At 50.1% G+C, this 17,380-nt stretch overlaps 1 protein-coding gene across 3 annotated transcripts; it reads right to left on the minus strand.

The window, feature by feature from the left end:
* Nucleotides 1–17,319, minus strand: Uckl1 (uridine-cytidine kinase 1 like 1). Of its 3 annotated transcripts, none has more exons than XM_004669523.2 (15): nt 17,163–17,319; nt 6,011–6,201; nt 5,814–5,920; nt 5,541–5,711; nt 5,389–5,460; nt 4,386–4,575; nt 4,247–4,308; nt 3,520–3,536; nt 1,421–1,519; nt 1,251–1,344; nt 993–1,055; nt 781–903; nt 556–663; nt 327–483; nt 1–211 (listed from the first exon to the last, which is right to left on the minus strand). In XM_004669523.2, the coding sequence occupies exons 1-15, from the start codon at nt 17,273–17,275 to the stop codon at nt 132–134; spliced, it is 1,647 nt and encodes a 548-aa protein (XP_004669580.1). In that variant the 5' UTR covers nt 17,276–17,319; the 3' UTR covers nt 1–131. The 3 variants fall into 3 exon arrangements, with proteins under 3 accessions (XP_004669580.1, XP_045013638.1, XP_045013639.1); XM_045157703.1 differs by having other exon boundaries at nt 6,011–6,198; nt 17,163–17,311; XM_045157704.1 differs by lacking the exon at nt 6,011–6,201 and having other exon boundaries at nt 17,163–17,235.
* Between the last annotated feature and the right edge of the window lie 61 nt (nt 17,320–17,380).

Genomic DNA, 17,380 nt, shown 5'->3' on the forward strand with positions numbered 1-17,380 from the left:
TTTAAAAAAATGTGTAAGTTAACTTTTATTGGTAACACTTAAAAAATTAAAACAAATTACTGTGCCTCCTCTGCAATCTCAGGCCAGGAGGCAAGAAGCTAGGTACAGACAGGGATGACTCAGGTATAAAGCTAACCCATTGAGGCCATCTCTTCCTCATCACTGCCATCGGGGACTGCATCTGTCCCAAAGTAGCGATCACCAAAGTTACCTGCACAAAGAAATATTCCAGTGTGGCTGGCTGGAGTAGTCTCCTAGGGCCTTGCCCTTCCCTTAACCACCAGCCCTGTTCTCATGGACCACTGAAGAAACCTGGGCAGCCTCACCAATGCCTGGGATGATGCGGAAAAGGTCATTGACACGCTTGTCCACAGCTGTGGTGATGATTCTCACATGTGGGAATGCATAGGCCACAGAATGCACGCCCATCTCTGCCATAAGCAGGGACAGCAAGAAGATCTTATCCTCAGGCACATCGTGGTCCTGTGCAATGTGGCAATGAGGTAAGTCCCAACTCCACAGAAACCTGCCTGCTACCCACCCAGGTCTACTTACCAGCAGCACACGTACGGCCATCATGGCTGCAGCACCTGTGGATACTGTGCAGTCCATCAGGATCACATGGTCATCACTGATGTCCTTGGGTAGTCTCAGATAATGGAGCTGTGGGATGATCATAAGATCACAGCAAGACCCAGTTATCATGATTTCTGGGCCCTTTCAACCTCTCTTCCCTGGCTTGGCCTTCCATGTAACCCCCAGCCCTCCATAGCTTGGAACCTCAGGCTCGCCGGTGAGCTGGTTGGTCTGGATGAGAATGGTGCCAATGCGCACATCTTTGCACACAGCTCGAAGTGCAGGCTCCATGGTCTCCCCCGCACGCAGGATGGACACACCAGTGATCTGTGGTAGAAGGGAGTCTAAGCAAGTTGCAAACAGGAAGCCCCACACTCACAAGCTGCTATTACCATCCCACTCCTGGCCATGCGCACCTGCTTCCCAGCATAGCACTTGCCTGCGTAGTCCTGCCCTTGAGGGGTCTGCACAATACAGTCCTGCATAGTGAGTGAGAGGAATCTGTGAGCAATCAGAGGTCAGGTCCTCCCATTACCTCCATGAGCCCAAACACACAAAGGCAGAACACCCCCTTACCACTATGAACACACATCTGGAAGGGTGGGAACTCCACTACTTACTCCCAAGAGCCCACACCAGGAAGAGCAGGGCCCCTCACCCCAATAAGCCCATACCTGGAAAGGTAGGAAGGACAACGCATGTTCAATAAGTAGCCGCATCAGCCTCTTAGAATAGAAGATGAATTCATCCCGACTAGTCTCCTTGTCCCTGAGGATGAGGCAGGCTTAGCAAAGAGTGGGTCCTTGGGGTGGGGAGAAAGGAATGCCCACAGTTGGATACTCACCTGATGATGGTGTGCATGCCCCGTACCTGCGGCGTACTCTTCAGAACACTCAGTGTCCGGGGAAGGGGGTGGCACTGGTGAGCTGAGGCCAGTGCAGCCCTAGGGACATGAACCATTTGAGGTATCTTACCCCAAAGTCCCTCCCTCCCTCAAAGGACATCCGCATGTCACTGTGGCAGATAGCAGGATGTGCAAAGTGGGAGTTATCTGCTTGGCTGTGACTGACCTGGGGGAGAGGCATCCCACCAGAGATGCCTTGCCACCCTAACTGCCAGGCAAAGGTGAGAGAATACTGAATGCTCAATATAGCTCCCATGAGAGCTGTGCATGGTGGCACATGCCTTTAATCCCAGCAGAGGTAGGAGGATCACTGTGAGTTCAAGGCCACCCTGAGACTACATAGTGAATTCCAGGTCAGCCTGAGCTAGAGTAAGACCCTACCTCAAAAAAAACAAAAATAAAATAAAAATAAATAAATAAAATACAATAAAGTATATGTATATATATAGCTCTCATGGGGAGGAAACTGGAGGGTGTGAGGTACCCCTTCTGAGGCTCAGAAAAAGCAGAGGTCAGACATGAGGAGGAAGGGAGCTCACTGCAGGGACAGGTTTTGACCTCCAAAAGGCCAGTTTATCCCCAACCACTTCCCAGAAGGAACATCTGTGCTATGGGTTCAAGCTATACACAAGCCCATCCCCCAGGTAGTGTCCAGCCCCTCTCAAGAGGGAGGGCAAAGCAGGAGGAGGCTCAGTGTCAAAGGCTGCCCCACCCAAGGCCCCAGCCTGGAGAGGAAAGAGGGAGGGGCATGTAGAAGGGTGGAGGGAGAGAGAATGGGAGAAGGCAAGTAAAGAGGAGTAGGAGAGGGGAAGGGCACAAAGGGGCATCAGTGGTGCAGGGCAGCACACAGCTCAGCAAAATCAGCGCGCTCTGCTCACATATCCCAACGCAGCTTCCTCTGCTCGCCAGGTGAAGAGCGTGTTCGGGGAGGGAACAAGGCAGGAAACGGGTTTACAATGAGGAAAAGAACAGAGAGAAGAAGAAGACTTAGTAGGGAAAGTAATCAAGTCTCTGACGAAGGTTCCCTGTGGCCACAGCTGGCCAGAGAAGACAGGAAAAAGGGTGGCCGCAGCCTTGGCACTAACAGCCTTGGTGCTCTAGGATGGAATGCTACCCACACCTAGGCTACAGCTTTTCTCTCCTGTCTACCAGTAACTTCCTGGGGATGAAAGAAGCTATGTGGGGCCACTGGCCACCACTTCCATGGCTGACCAGAAAGTGCCTGTTTTTCCTATAAAGTTTTCTCAGAATAGAGGCTTTAAGAGGGCCTTGACACAGTCCTCTGGTGCCCTGGTCTTGGTGCGGCCAAGCAGAGACTCATGCAATGATAGGAAGCAGGGCTGCGAAGATGGCCTTGGAGGCATTTCCAATACTCTCATCGAACACCTGGGGCATCCAGTGGGGCCATGAGGACTCCAGTAGAAAACCTACCTTGGGGCTTCCCTACTTCGAGAAAAACCTGAGAGAAGGACAAGTTCCTGGTGCTGTCTATGGTTCCTGCCTGAGTTCTGGTTGGCCCATCTTGGCTTGCTGTCCATAATACCAGCATTGCTTCTTCTGCCTGAGTTGTGCTGTAGCTTGAGGACTAAGCTGGGAAAGAGCACAGCCTCAGTGGGCAGGGCAGGACCAAGATTTCACTAACTACCCCTGGGAGACAGTCAACTGAGCTAATAGGATTGGCTGAGGAGGTACAGCAGCCTGGAGGAAGACCCAACCTTCTGGCTCTACTGGGCCATAACAGACATGCCAATGTTGGCCTAGTAAGTAGGTCAAATGACCTCAAGGTATCCCCATGTTGAGAAGGAGACTCCATCAACATCTGGTCACAGTACAAGCACTGCATGTTCCTAAGAAAATTACTTAACCTCTCTGTGCCTTATCATCTTTATCTGCCAGCAAGGGGACATAGCAGCAGGGTTTCCTGTGTTTGAGGACAGGTTGCCTGCCTGCCTGCCTGCTTGGCTGGATGACAGCAGAACTGGAGCTCCATGTGGATGTTGGAAATGCCTCCATATGTGCAGACAGTTGTGGAATCTTACCTGACGCTGAGTTCACGCTGTGGCAGCAACACAGGGAGACACAAGGGAACGGGCGATGTATCAGTGACCAGGGCAGGTGGCCAGGCCATTCCCACCCAGGAACAGACACGCCACAGCCACATGTTCAAATGGCTCAGGTGGCTGCCAGATGCAGGAGGAGGCAAGTTTCTAAGGATCTCTAGCCTGGGGACCAGTTGAGCTCGGACCTATGGCTTTAGGACAGAACAGCCAAAACTTCTGAACTGTTTTTTTCAGACTCCAGGCCTCAGTGCTTCAAAAAGAACTATGGCCAGATTCCAAAATCCAGCCGCAGGTCACCTGACCTGGGACCTCCATTGGGGAAGCATTGCATGTAGGGTGACAAACTCAGAAAGAAAAGCCACAGGCCAGACATGGAAGTCAGTGTTGAAACTCACAGTCTTATACCAGTGGAACAATGGGCCACCCTTGTCACCCTCATAAGATTGGGAGGGACAGAAGTACACCTTCTCTGCAATGCCAAGTGCTAGCTGGGTGCAGGTGATGGCTGGGCCCTCAGCTAGACCTGAGAACCTGAGCTACTGGACCATCACAGAGGACTGGGAGCTGGGCCTAGTGAACAGGCTGAGGGAGTAGGCCTGAACACTCAAAGGCCATTAGCTGTAGGGGACAGTGAACATATAGGGGTGGGTGAGCAGACCTTTGTGGGGGAACATCAGAAGGGCAGGGTGTTGCCTGATTGGCTAACCTCCTCCAGTTGACTGTGAACGTGCTGCACAATCAGATCAATGGCTACGGTATTCCCACTTCCTGGAGGAAAGGAGAAGGGAACTCAGAAGACTGGTGGCCCTACTGCTCTACCTGAGGCAGGGGCCTGACAGACTCACCTCTGGGCACCACAATGTCTGCCAGGCGCATGGTGGGCTGGATATACTGGTCAAAGGCAGGCTTGACAAACTTGTTGTACTGTTTGATGACACCTTCAATGTCCCGTCCTCGCTCGCTGATGTCCCGGCGCAGCCTCCGCACCAGTCGAATATCAGAGTCTGTGTCCACAAAGATCTTCATGTCCAAGAGCTTAATGGGGACAGCAAGACAATGAGCATGGATGAGGCATGCACCAGTAGAGCCACTTCCAAGGAGCCACACTTCACAGAGCCAGAGTAGTGACAAGATAAGCTCTTGCTATGAGATTTCCTGGTCTGTGGGCAAAGGGCCTAACTAGAAGCAGTGACCAGTAAGGGGGGTGGGTACATTTTTGGCTAGTGTGCATTTACAGTGTATGCATGGTTGTAAGGTGGTATTGGCTAGGGTCACAGAATGGAAGCAACTGACAAGTCAAGCAAGAATGGGGTTGGGCCGTTGTAACATGCATGTGATTTCACTTGTTTATAATCCCCATATGCCGAGGGAGCAGGGCTTGGTGAGCTCTGGGTATAGCTCCCATTCAGCATGTGACAGGCAGTCCCTAAAAGAGCCTCGTGGGGACTGGGGCTGCTATGTGCAGACAGTGAGGTCCAGAGGCACACTCAGGTCTGTTCTGGATCCCCATAGTAAAGTCCTTCAAACTCACTGGCCTCAGGTCCTCACCTGTCTGTCAGCAAGAACCACTAATGACAAGAGCATAACAGATACAAATACAGGACTCAGCAAAAGGTAGAGGAAATCATTGTCCCCAACAGCCACACCCCATCCCATTGCATTAGATCCTGGGGACAGAACAAGCTGTACATGCTTGGGGCATACCTTGTGGGTCACACTTGGAGACTCCAGGCTAGGGATCAACCTGCTCAGACAGCACAAAGTGTGCATATTATGCAGAAAGGTCTTAATAGAGGAAATGTGTTTAAGGGGATGCCTATGGGGTGGGTGCTCCAAGCAGTCTCTCACCTCTAGCAGTGTCTTGTCAGCAAAGGCCATGATGCCCTCAAAGATGATGACATTTGCGCCATACAGCGTTTTCTGCAAAGGAATCCAGGGAGTTTTGATACCCAACTCATGTCTCTGCAGCTGCCTCCACAGCCCCAAACCCCAGGGCCTACCCAGTCCTTTTTCCGGCTGTGGGTGGTGAAATCATAAATGGGCACTTGGACACTCCTGCCCTGCTTCAGCTTCTTGAGGGTGGAAATGATGAGATCAAAGTCGAAGGCATCGGGGTGGTCAAAGTTAAAATTGTTGTGGGCAGCCTGCTCCTGCTGCTGCTGAGTTAGGACCTGGGGGCCATGGTGAAGTCCAGTGATTATGGGACTATATTTGCAAGGATATGGGAGTAGGAGGGAGAAGTGGCACTTAAAGGGAACTGAGCAGGACTTCACCTTGTAGAAGGAGTCCATAGACAACAGAACTACCCAGGGAACGTCCAGTGCCTCAATGATCATTCTGGCCACAGTAGTCTTCCCGGATGCACTGCCACCTCCCAGGCCTGTGGGAGATAAGGGAGAGTTTGCAATTAGGGCCATCTGATCTGATTATACAGAAACATTCCCAAGGTGCCTGCCCAAACTGCTCTCACCAATGGCAAAAGCCTCCTTGGACTGTGTGCCATGCTCATTGTACCAGGGTGGCCGCCCAGCTGTGTAGATGGTACGCTTGCTTGTGCGCAGAAGGGGAGGCTCAGACTTGCACTGACTGGTGGTGCGCTTCCTGGGTGAACGCCCAGTACCCACGGGTGGTAGGAGTCTGTCCAAGGACCCTGAATTGCTGCTGCAAAAAATGTGCTCAGGCTTAGCCCATAGCTGTAGACCTCCTTGGTCATGACCAAGAAGGGCAGGCACAGATAAGGCCATGAGTATGGGGTCAACTGGAGGGGTGGGTGCCAAAGAAACCTGTCTGAAGCCAGACCACAGGGCTCATGAAGACCATAGGGTTTCAGACCATCTGTCCACAAAGAAGGGAGGGAGACAGCAAGTAGTAACAAGGACACAGGCAATTCAATATCTTAGGACTATAGTCCCACCCCTGTGTGGATTAGGGTGGATAGGGCCTAATTCCTAGGAGATAGACACTTAGGGACAAGAAATATCCCACTGAGGACTATGCCCTCCCTAATACAGTGCACTCTATGTGTATTCCAGTCACTGCCACCCTGAAGGGCAGTTGCCCCAAAAGATGTAAGGGCAGTACACTGACCACATGCCAGTGGCAAGATCTATGTAGGGCAGTGCTCTGGCTTGGTGCCCTAGCTGTCAAGAATGTAGGATGGAGAGCAGGAGAGGAGAAGCCAGGCTGGAAGACTTATGTGGGATCAATCTACTTCTCATCATGACTCTCTCTTGTCCCCAAGATAAGAGACTTCCAGCAACCTACAAGCACTACCTGTTTGGGCTGACAAGGTGTGTAAGTGTGCGTGGTTTGAGACTTTAAGCCTCAGTGGGGAATGGAGAGGCTAACAGAGGGTGCAAGAGGGAAATATAACATAAGGAAGGAGGTGCTGAACCTGTCTCCACCTCCCACAGCCTATCACTCAGGCTTGGTGGGCACTCATATCCATGCATACCTTGCAGTTGGTCTGTATTCCCAAAGGGGTATCATTTTTGGCTGTGGCTTCCAACTCTGAGAGGGAACAGCTTTTGTAGAGGCTCTATGTGGATGTAGCCTGTGCAGTTAGTCCTGAGGCACAGCCAGATGTAAAGGCACCGTGGGAGCCAGGCATGGCTGCACACACCTTTAATCCCAGCACTTGGGGGACAGAGGTAGGTCATTGCTGTTTGAGGCCACCCTGAGACTACATAGTGAACTTCAGGTCAGCCAGGGCCAGAGGGAGACCCTACCTCAAAAATAAACCAAAAAAAAAAAAAAAAAACAAGTGCCACGGGAACAAAACACAGGACACAGTATGAACATAGGCACTTCTGCCACTGTCTAAGAGGGTGGCAAGGGTGGTTATGTGGCCTCTACTTCAGCTCTCAGGGTTTGACTGGCACATCATGGCCCACCTGTATAGGAAGTGACCCAGAACCATGGTCACTTATTGCACATACAGGACACAGTGCCCAGTGAGCAGGAGAGCTGTTTATAGTAGTGGCAAATGGGCTGGGTGTGGTTGGGCATGCACTCGGGAGGCAGAAGTAGTAGGATCTCTGTGAATTTGAGCCACCATGAGACTTCATAGTGAAATAGCAAATGGGACTGGGCATGGTGGTGCATGCCTTTACTCCTAACACTCAGGAGGCAGAGGTAGGAGGATCCCAGGTGCTGTTCAGACTTCTGTTATTGTTATAATTGTTCTGTTTTACTCTTGCTGTTGTTAGCCTTTCACTACTTAGCTTAATTTTTTTTTTTTTTCAAGGTAGGGTCTCATTCTAGCTCAGGCTGACCTGGAATTCAATATGTAGTTTCAGGGTGGCCTTGAACTCACAGTGATCCTCCTACCTCTGCCTCCCAAGTGCTGGGCTTAAAGGCATGTCGAACCATACCTAGCTCTAAAAAAATATTTTTATTTAGTTATTTGAGAGAGAGAGAAAGATGCAGATAGAGAGAAAACAGGTGCACTAGAATAAACTTCATTCCTAGTCATACCCATAATTTAAGAACTTGGAAAGCTGAGTCTGGAGAATGAAGGCTAGCCTGGGCTGCACAGTAAGGCATTGTCTCAAGAAAGCAAAAAGAGGGGCTGGAGAGATTGCTCAGTGGTTAAGGCATTTGCCTGTAAAACTAAAGGACCCAGGTTCGATTCCCCAGGACCCATGTAAGCCAGATGCACAAGGGGCACATGCATCTGGAGTTCATTTGCAGTGGCTGGAGGCCCTGGCGTGCCCATTCTGTCTCTCTGCCTTTTTCTCTCTCTGTCTCTTTCTCTCTATCAAATAAATACATAAATAAAATATTTTTTTTAAAAAAAGAAAGCAAAAAGAAGCCAGGTGTGGTGGCATATACCTTTGATGCCAGCACTAGAAAGGCTAAGGGATCACTGTGAGTTCGAGGCCAGCCTAAGACTACATAATAAATTCCAGGTCAGCCTGGGGTAGAGCAAGACTCTACCTCAAAAAAACAAAACAAAAAGCAAGTGGATGTACACCAGCCTGGCTCCTTGTGAGATGTGCCCGGCAGTGGCATTACTTGTCTGCTACAGTCTGAAGTCCCACAAGGGACACAGTGCTACATGGAATACCAGAGAAGCTTTGGAATATGGGAGACTGGCAGGTCCAGATGGGGACAAGCATCCCTGGGATATTCTTGGGTGATAAAGCAAACTGTAATGAATATGATTCAGTTTATATAAAAACCAGCAGATGGGGCTGGAGAGATGGCTTAGCAGTTAAGCGCTTGCCTGTGAAGCCTAAGGACCCCGGTTCGAGGCTCGGTTCCCCAGGTCCCACGTTAGCCAGATGCACAAGGGGGCGCATGTGTCTGGAGTTCGTTTGCAGAGGCTGGAAGCCCTGGTGCGCCCATTCTCTCTCTCTCCCTCTACCTGTCTTTCTCTCTGTGTCTGTCGCTCTCAAATAAATAAATAAATAAAATTAAAAAAGAAAAAACCAGCAGATGAAGAGACAACATAGTGAATTCCAGGTCAGCCTGGACTTTAAGTTTGCTGTTGTATATATTGTACATACATACTGGGGACAAGTCCTAATCTTAGGATATCTAGTCTCTAGGTATTAAAGAAGTTACCTATGTATGACAAAAGTAGAGTTAGTAAACTAGCACATTTTGTACACTTTGTGTTAAATTCCTAGAAAGGCTGTCTTCTCTACATCACTAGTCATCAGGGAAATGCAGATTAAAACTACATTGAGATTCCATCTCACTCCTGTCAGATTGGCCACCTTCATGAAAACAAATGATCATAAATGTTGGCGGGGATGTGGAAAAAGAGGAACACTTCTACACTGCTGGTGGGAATGCAGTCTGGTCCAGCCATTGTGTAAATCAGTGTGGAAGTTCCTAAAACAGCTAAAGATTGATCTACCATATGACCCAAGCTACAGCACTCCTAGGCATATATCTGAAGGAATCATCTCATTTCCTTAGAAGTATGTGCTCAACCATGTTTATTGCTGCTCAATTTATAATAGCTGGGAAATGGAACCAGCCTAGATGTCCCTCAACTGATGAGTGGATAATGAAGATGTGGCACATTTATACAATGGAGTTCTACTCAGCGGTAAAGAAAAATGAAGTTATGAAATTTGCAGAAAAATGGATGGACCTGGAAAGGATTATACTAAGTGAGGTAACCCAGGCCCAGAAAGCCAAGCGCCACATGTTCTCTCTCATATGTGGATCCTAGCTACAGATGGTTGGGCTTCTGCGTGAGAATGAAAATACTTAGTAGCAGAGGCCAGTAAGTTAAAAAGGAGACATAAAGGGAAGAGAAAGGAAGGGAGGAGGGTACTTAATAGGTTGATATTGTATATATGTAAGTACAATGATTGTGATGGGGAGGTAATATGATGGAGAATGGAATTTCTAAGGGGAAAGTGGGGGGGGGGAGGGAATTACCATGGGATATTTTTTTATAATCATGGAAAATGCTAATAAAAATTTTTAAAAAAGAAAGAAAGCAGATGAGGGCTGGAGAGATGCCTTAGCAGTTAAGGCACTTGCCTGCAAAGCCAAAGGAGCCAGATTCAATTCCCCAGGACCCAAGTAAGCCAGATGCACAAAGGGGCACACATGTCTAGAGTGTGTTTGCAGCATCTAAAGGCCTGGATGTGCCCCCATCTCTCTCTCTCTCTCTCTTTTTCTTTTCTTTTTCTTTTTCTTTCTTTCTTTCTTTTTTTTTTTTTTTTTTTTGAGGTAGGGTCTCACTCTAGCCCAGGCTGACCTGGAATTCACTGTGTTGTCTTAGGCTGGCCTCGAACTCACAGAGATCCTCCTACCTCTGCCTCACAAATTCTGGGATTAAAGGCGTGCACCATCATGCCTGACTGTCCTCTCTCTCTCTCAAAAAAAAACAAAAACAAAAACAAAAACAAGCAGATGAAGAATGCTCACCCAGAGGCTGGTGATGTAGCTCAACAGAGAGGCAGAGAAGACCCGAGTTTCATCCCTAGTACTGCCTAAAAGATTCTTGTAAAAATTCACACGTGCCAGGCATGGTGCACATGCCTTTAATCCCAGCACTTGGGAGGCAGAGGTAGGTGGATTGCTGTGAGTTTGAGGCCACCCTGAGACTACATAGTGAGTTCCAGGTCAACCTGGTCTAGAGTGAGACCCTACCTCAAAAAACCAAAAAAAAAAAAAAAAAAAAAAAAAAAGCACACATGTCAGTGCCTTTGTCAAGGTAAACACATAGAAAAGCTGGAAGGAGACACAGCCATAAAATCATTCTCTGCACAAAAATTCATGAAGGACTTCTGTCACATTTGAATATATGACAAGCGCAAGATTTTTGCTATCAAAAGTTGCTGGCCGGGCGTGGTGGCACATGCCTTTAATCCCAGCACCTGGAAGGCAGAGGTAGGAGGATCGCCCTGAGTTCAAGGCCACCCTGAGACTACATGGTAAATTCCAAGCCAGCCTGGGCTAGAGCGAGACTCTATCTCAAAAAACTAAAAAATAAAATAAATAAATAAAAAAAAATAATAAACCCAAGTTGAATCTGTCTGGGAAGCTCACTGTCTTGCCACCACTGCTGTTTCCTCAAGATCCTCAATATACTGTTTCCCAAAGCTAGCACACTAGGCAGTGGCTTCAGGCAAGCTTTGTCCTGCTTCTCAGATGGCCCAGTTTAGGAACATTGATATTCTCAGTTGTCCTTCCAGAGCCAGGAAGACTGTTATCTGTCTATGTGTGGGAGGCAGTGGAAGGCCTGGGTGGAAAACCTAAAACATGACTGCTCATATACACAGCTCTCCAAGGTACTAGATGACATGGGCACAAATGAGGATTAAGAAAAGGACCCAGGCTGGGCATGGTGGCACACGCCTTTAATCCCAGAACTTGGGAGGCAGAGGTAGCAGGATTGCTGTGAGTTCAAGCCTACTCTGAGACTACATAATGAATTCCAGGTCAGCCTGGGCTAGAGTAAAACCCTATCTCAAAAAAACCAAAAAGAAAGAAAGAAAAGAAAGAAGGAAGGAATGAAGGAAAGAAAAGGATCCAGGGCTGGAGAGATGGCTTAGTGGTCAAGGCACTTGCCTGCAAAGCCAAAGGACCCAGGTTTGATTCCCAAGGACCCACGTAAGCCAGATGTACAAGGTAGCACATGTTTCTGGAGTTTGTTTGCGGGGCTAGAGGTTCTGGTGTGCCCATTCTCCCTATATATATCTGCTGCTTTCTCTCTCACAAATAAATAAAATAAAATAAATATTAACCAATATCTTGGTTTAAAAAAGAAAGAAAAGAACCCATCTGTATTTAATCAGGAAAACACACCGCACTCATCCTTGGGGACAAAAACAACAAGCCTGCCTGTTTTTACACCATGTATCCTTCCAAAAGAGCTTGGGAAATGAGCACAGGGAGTAAATTAGTCAGTCTGCTGTCCTCAGTTGCATCTCTGAGGCTATGGAGACAGTTTTGAGCTAAAATGATATCAAGCAGGAGGCTGGACACAAAGAATACAGCCAGGTACTGAGACCAGAATCTGCCAGGCAAGGGTCCTGGAGACATTCCCCAAGTGACCTAGACCAGGAAGTGATGAGCATCCTAAAAGTGGTGCCACCTGCATCCCTACTCAGTCAAAAAGGGAGAAAACACTGTCAAAGCACGTGAACAAGCAATGATCCCTGGACAGAGGGCATCTGGTTGCTCACCTGGGCAAGCTAATCCACCCAGAGAAAACAAATGAGGGAACAAGTGTATTTCCCTTAGTATGGTAGAGCTCCTAGGCTGCTCCTCCCAGCAATCAAAAGCTGTGGCCCACTGCTAGGGAGAAGTAGACCCTCTAGGGTTCCAGGCTGTGTCTTGCCCTGATCCCCAGAGGCAGCATGATCAAAATATACTGGGCAGGGCTGGAGAGATGGCTTAGCGGTTAAGCGCTTGCCTGTGAAGCCTAAGGACCCCGGTTCAAGGCTGAATTCCCCAGGACCCACGTTAGCCAGATGCACAAGGGGGCGCACGCATCTGGAGTTTGTTTGCAGTGGCTGGAAGCCCTGGCACGCCCATTCTCTCTCTCTCTCTCTATCTCTGCCTCTTTCACTCTCGATCTCTCTCATATAAATAAATAAATAAACAAAAAAAATTAAAAAAAATATATATATATATATACTGGGCAGCTTTGGAAGGCCACGAAGGACAGAGCACAAATTCAGGACATTTGCCTCTCCTCTAAGCCTTCCCACAGAACTTCCCTCCTCCTTTAACCTCAAAAAGGAAACTCCAAGGCATTAGTAACAAGTGACTTGCAAGGGGGCAGGTCATCCTGAGGAAACTCCTAGAGATGCCTAAGGTTGGGCCTTGGCCTCCAGTGGTAAGTAGACCTTACACACAAAGCCAGGACCCAGAAAAAAAACAAAACAAAACAAAACAAAAAAAACATCCTGTACAGAGGAGGCCAGGGACAGGGGCTTCACTTGCTCCCTCTGGTTTTCACTGTATTGGCCTCCCTAGGGGACTTTTGGGTTCTCTATCAATGACTCTTATGCACTTTGATGAAGAACCTTTCGTAGGCTTGTGCTGGGAAGAGTGCCTAGTTGCAGACCAACGAGGACTTTGCCAGAGAAATCAGCCTCACTTCGATGGGAATGGCAAACTAGATCTGCTGCCTTACCCTCCTCAAAACTAATCTGTCACATGCAGCCAGAGACAAAGTCTCACCCCAATTCTCATAAGAGGTGCTCTTTTACAGGGAAGTTGCATAAAAGACCTCATTTCTTATCCACAGATGGACAAAGGTGGCCACAATGACAGAAATTCATCTGAACAAACAGGATTGAGTCACAACGGCAACAAGACGCTATCAATAATCCACAGCCCCAAGCAAAGCCACACCTGCAGCCTGAGCTCTGCTTGGATCCCAAGAGCACTTGCCAGCCTGTTTGTTTCCAGATATCCATGGACACACATCACACATAGGTTGGAAGTAGTCAGCACCACTGAGAAATGGAGCCCTCTTCACCAGCAGGGACTCTGCTGCAACTCACCTGCCTTCTGCTCCGAGAGCCCAGCACCCTGAGATCCTGATGCCAGGGTAAGCTGGAGGACTGCTCATGATTGAAGATATAGGTGGGCCCACAGGGACCAGAGGTGGGTGTTCTTGGACAGTGAGGTGACCTAGGTGTATGCAGCTTAGGTGCTGGCAGTTAAGGGCCTAGGTACGAGCAGTTAGATTATCACTACCTCTAAGACCCGCAGCTGTCTCCAAGGACAGCTCAGGAGTTCTGGTCACCTGAAATGGCCAAATATGGATGGAACCATTCTTATGGGCAGTTCAGCAGGTGAAGAGCTGGGTGGGGCTGAACCCCTAGCTGGCAGAAGCAACCTGCTGTGTGCATGGGGTGGGGCACAGCAAATAGGAGTCCCCAGGAGCTCTACTGCACTAAATGAACACACTTGCTGCTGGGCCACAGAGGCCAAGGCCACAGGCATAAGAGGATCACCCAGCTGGGGCTCATGCATGAGATATTAATAGTAATGACTCTGGGCCTGCACAATCCCCAGACCAGCATGAGAATTGCTCAGAAATATTCTCCTGTGAATACTGTGAAGGCTGGCATACTCACTGGTCAGGGCTCACTGAGGAACACTGTACTCTAGCATCTCTCCCCAAATTCACTGAAAGAAAACCAGTTGTGAACCCCAATATACAGAGCCAGACAGGGAAATGTGAAGCCCCTCTAGGCCAGGTGACCTGAATGTCAATGCTGAGCTAGATGCCCCACCCCTGGCCCCAAGGTGCCTCCTACAGGCATAAACAAATTTGAAACTCTACCCTAGCAGCATCCAAGAATAACTGCTCCACCCCCCACCTCACAGAGGCTCCAGCAGATCCTCTGGCCACCCAGTATTCAAAAGTCAGCAAGGGACACAGGCACCTCCCTGTCCACAGCATGGAGAGCAAGGGGCAATTTGGACCCAGCTGAAATCCCTTTACTGACTTAAGATCTGCCCAGAGATATTCTGCTGACCCCAGGCTTCCTCCATGGGTGGGTTGACCATGTAGCAGCCTCCTCCTACATGGCAGTGTGCCTGCAAGCTGGCCTCTAGCACCAAGACAGGATGGCAGGGGCACAGGGAAGGAAGCTTCCACGTGATCTTGACATAAACTGAAAAAGCACTGCTCCTGGGAGCTACCTTGCCAGTAGCCTCTCCTGGCTACCTAGGTAACAGTGAGTACATTTGCCTCCCCTCTAGAGACATTTGGAGCAGGACCAACCTATCTCTCTGTGTGTAGACCTTCTCTCTCCTGACTCCACTCCCAGGTGACTGGCTGGCCATACTTCAGGCCTGTGAGAATTGCTCAGGAAGGCTGAAGCAGTGATGCAAGCTAGGGACTACTGGAGACTAATTTACTAGCTTAGTTGTTTGAGCATGACAATGTTCCTTGTGTACCATAGCTGGTTGGCACCTGTGGGTATAAAGAAGACTACAGGTCTGTGGGAAACCAGCATTGTGTTGGGTGAAAAAGGGAAACCTGAGTCTACATCTGCTGCAGCTAACACAGAATAACTAGGTCCAAGCCTAGGCCCCACTCCCAAAACCTGCCATCTTTGCCCACTCACCAGACCCTGCCCCTAGCTAAGCATCCTATACCCAATACGGTCATAGGGCAAGGTAGGTGGTACCTGAGGCTGCCCAGTCACCTCAGAGCACAGCCCCAATTCAGTGCCTCCTTTACTTTCCCTTGGCCATCCACTAGGTGATAACACCATTAGTTATGGCTCAGACTCATCCACTTTTTATTTTTAGTAGATACCTTTTATTTTATTTATTGTTATTGTTTATTTGAGGGGGGGAAGAATCAGAGAGAAAGAGAAAATGGGCATGCCAGGGCCTCCAGTCACTGCAAACAAACTCCAGACGCATGGGTGCCCCCTTGTGCATCTGGCTTACGTGGGTCCTGGGCAATCGAACTGAGGACCTTAGGCTTCGCAGGCAAATCCCTTAACTGCTAAACCATTTCCCCAGCCCCACTCATCCTCTCTTAACCAGGAAGCTGTTGTAGGATTGTGCCTTCAAAGTGTACTGCAGGGTTCATAAGGACCCAATACAGGTGCCTAATTGCTAAAGACCCTAAGTGATGGCACCAAGGAAGCGAGGCTGTGTATTGCCCATAATGGAGAAATCAGAACCAAACATTCATAGCCCCAGATGCACTGGGACCAAGAAAAATCTCAGCCCCGCCCCCACCCACTGCTGCATCTAGATCTGTTTCCAGACCACTCCTCAGGGACAGTTGTCACCAAGGATGCTCTGCAGGAGGGAGGAGCTAATCTCCAAAATCTCGGACTAGGTTCAGGGACTGAGTCATTGGGACCATTTTCACAGACTTGACACCAGATTGGGGGATTAGAGGCTTGCATAAGGCCCACATGCCACCCTGAAACCCCTTCTCCAGCTCCTTTCCAGGGCTCTGGGACCTCTCCACTCCCCACATCTCCAGTTCTATCCCTGTATTGCATGTAGCCATTAAGGCTTCTCACTGTGCCAGCACCCTCTAAGAAGGGAATGGCCAGGGTAGGCCGCCATGGGACAAGTGCAGGCAAAGTGGAGTGGGTTTGAAAAGCAGCAGGAAAAGCCCCATGACGAATAAGAAGAGCAAGCCTATCAATGACCCACCCCATAATGCCGTAGGTCCTCCATCCCTGATTGGCAGTGGGAGGAGTGTCTGCCTTGAGGCACCAGCAGAAGCCCAGTGAAAGCGATGTTGCCCCGATGGCCTGTCTACTCAGTGTTTCATCAAAACCCTTTGAAGTATCTGGCAGTAGCCTCTGCTCCGGATTACATCAACACCCTTCGAACTACCGAACATTAGAAATTCAGCCCTGTAACCCAGAGTTGCAAGCTCTCGAGGGTGTGGATCGGCTGGGACTTGCCGCGTCGGATAGCACCTGGCATAGACCATAATGCCCAGGGTTGGGCCGGAAGGGGCCCTCCCTCAACCAACCCAGTCAGACACGGAAGCAGCTCCGCAAACAGCTGTGAATGCGGTCACCGCCCCCTGGTGGCCACGGCCCGCAGGCGCCACCGCGGCGATCAAACCGGAAGGGGACAGGTTCCCAACGCCCATGGTCCCCTCTCCATGCTCCCGAGAGCATCTAGAGCCCCCAGGGTTCACCATCCCGCCCTACGCCCAGACTTCTTGCTGGCCGGTAGGTGGGAGAGGCAGGCGGGACCTGGAGCTCAAACTCAATGCGGACGGTTGAGTCTTACATCCCACCTGGGTGTTCAGGACTGCGTCCACTGGGTACGGAAACACAGACCACACAGATCCAACAAGACTCCGCTCCTCCGGAAGCCGAGGACATCAGATTTGTCCTCTTATATGTATGTGTGTATGGGGGGGAGGGGGCAAGGGTCGTCAGACAGGCCTCCTGCTACCACCTACCCTCTGCTCCCTGGGAGGCTAGTGCCTGACCCGCGTCCGGGGACATGGAAAGTACGGACCCGGTAGAATGACCCGAGGGTCCACAAGGCCGCGGAAGCTAAGCTGTCCTTGGTCGAAGGGTTTCTGGGATGAGCGCCCGGGAAGGACTGCGGCCTTGCGCTGACCCCTCCCGCTCCCGCCTACGGCTGGAGGCGCGCGCGCGGCCCCCGCCCAGCCCGTGCCCCTCGCCTACCGGTCCTCGCACGCGGTCTCGCTTTGCTCGGCCGGCCGACCTGGCAGGTCCGAGGCCATGGGGGGCAGCAGGGGCAAGGGGGCGGCGTCCGAGGAGGCCGAAGGAGCAGCCATGGCGTCCCGAAACTTGGAGGTAGCCGGGGAAGCGCGCCCGGACCTAGGGGCGCTATGGACTACGAACCCCACAAGGCTGCGCGGCGCCAAGCACGCACCCGCCCG

This window comes from Jaculus jaculus, chromosome 8 (assembly GCF_020740685.1).
Source record: "Jaculus jaculus isolate mJacJac1 chromosome 8, mJacJac1.mat.Y.cur, whole genome shotgun sequence".
Taxonomy (NCBI): domain Eukaryota; kingdom Metazoa; phylum Chordata; class Mammalia; order Rodentia; family Dipodidae; genus Jaculus; species Jaculus jaculus.